The 1,371-nt window shown below is 48.1% G+C and overlaps 1 protein-coding gene across 1 annotated transcript in view; it reads right to left on the minus strand.

Moving 5' to 3' along the window:
- Positions 1-371: 371 nt before the first annotated feature.
- Positions 372-1,371, minus strand: part of LOC147610970 (polyphenol oxidase I, chloroplastic-like) — a 1,947-nt gene continuing 947 nt past the window's right edge. Inside the window, exon 2 of the mRNA XM_086785157.1 lies at positions 372-1,358. Within this exon, the coding sequence (XP_086641283.1) occupies positions 512-1,358 (847 nt within the window). The 3' untranslated portion in view covers positions 372-511. The remainder of the gene's footprint in view (positions 1,359-1,371) is intronic.

Raw genomic sequence — 1,371 nt, forward strand, 5'->3', positions numbered from 1 at the left:
TGAATCCATTGCCCACAGGCTTTTTATGATGCTCTTTGTGATGACTAATGGAAATCACACATACAAGTAGTATGAGTAGTTTCTAAGGTGTAACTAATTAACGGGAACTCATCGTGGGAGCTTGAATTTCAAAGTTCCAAAAGAAGAGAGAGAAGCTTTTTAAACGTTTCCAAGAGTCCAAAATGACCTATCAAATTAAGTACAAATGTTAGATCATTAAGTGTCTTGAACGAGTCACTAGATCCAACCTAAATATAAAATGAAAAATTCCCAAGTTAATATCTAGTGGATACATAGGTTTCAGAGAAACACTAGAACTAAACGAAATAAAAAAAGGAAATTGCGTACTAGTGGATATATCGATTGAATAAGGGGTGGTGTTTCGAGCTTGCAAAATTATTGAATGAGGACTTCATTTGCTTGCTATAATTAACCTTGACGCGGATTAGCTTAGATGCGCAGGATGTAAGTAAAATGTAGGCAAATCTTGAAAAATGATAGAAGCTGACGGTTACTCGTATTGGATTTGCAAGCCCTTTATTGTGACTTTCTCCTGGCCCTTCGCCACGATGGTGATGACAAGCTTGTCCTCATTCTGTATGCCGATGCGCTTGAGGTTATCTCCGATCTCGAATTTCACGTTGGTGAAAAGGTGGTTGTGTTTGCTCGCCGAGGGTATGACGTTGAAGGTGCCCACGTACTCAGCGCTGCTCGTCTCGGTGTTGGCGTTAGCGTCCGGCAGGTTGACGAACACCACCAGCTGCATGAAGCTATCCCTGGTCAAATCCACACCTTGGATCACCAGCACCTCCTCTCTATGACGAGGTTTGTTACCGGGCGGCCGGTCCACGAGTGCCGTGAGCTTCTCTCCCACGTTGACGGTGCCATTTTGAGGCGAGGTTCCAATTTCCGGAACACCATTGGCGACAGCGGCAGCTACTGCGCTGCCGTTAGAGATCGGCAGCGGCGAGTAGCTCAGCCATTGCTCATCCGTGCTCATCTTCTCGTAGCTCACGCCCAGCTTCTGGTTGTCGAGGGCGTCTCGGACTTTCACTTTGACTAGATTCGCGTTCTCGTCGTAGAAGAGAAACTCTGCGTCCAGGAAGTCGGGATCGGAATGGTCCTTTCGCCGGGCGCCTGGGATATCGAACCTCCACACATCCCACAGCCTGTCCACGTTGCTGTGGTGGGCAAAGAAGATGGGGTCTCGGGCGGCAGTGGTAAAGGTTCCCATGTCCTCCGAAAGCGGCTCGAATGGGTCACCCGTCCAGTAGTGGATGGCGTCGTGTACGGTGAACTCGACGCTGCCACTAAATGGAGCGCTGAGTACTGTGGAGCTGGTAAGGTTCATGCCAAGTCTGTGCATAAAGA

Source organism: Cibotium barometz, chromosome 48, assembly GCF_041138505.1.
Source record: "Cibotium barometz isolate CiBa-2024 chromosome 48, ASM4113850v1, whole genome shotgun sequence".
Lineage (NCBI taxonomy): Eukaryota > Viridiplantae > Streptophyta > Polypodiopsida > Cyatheales > Cibotiaceae > Cibotium > Cibotium barometz.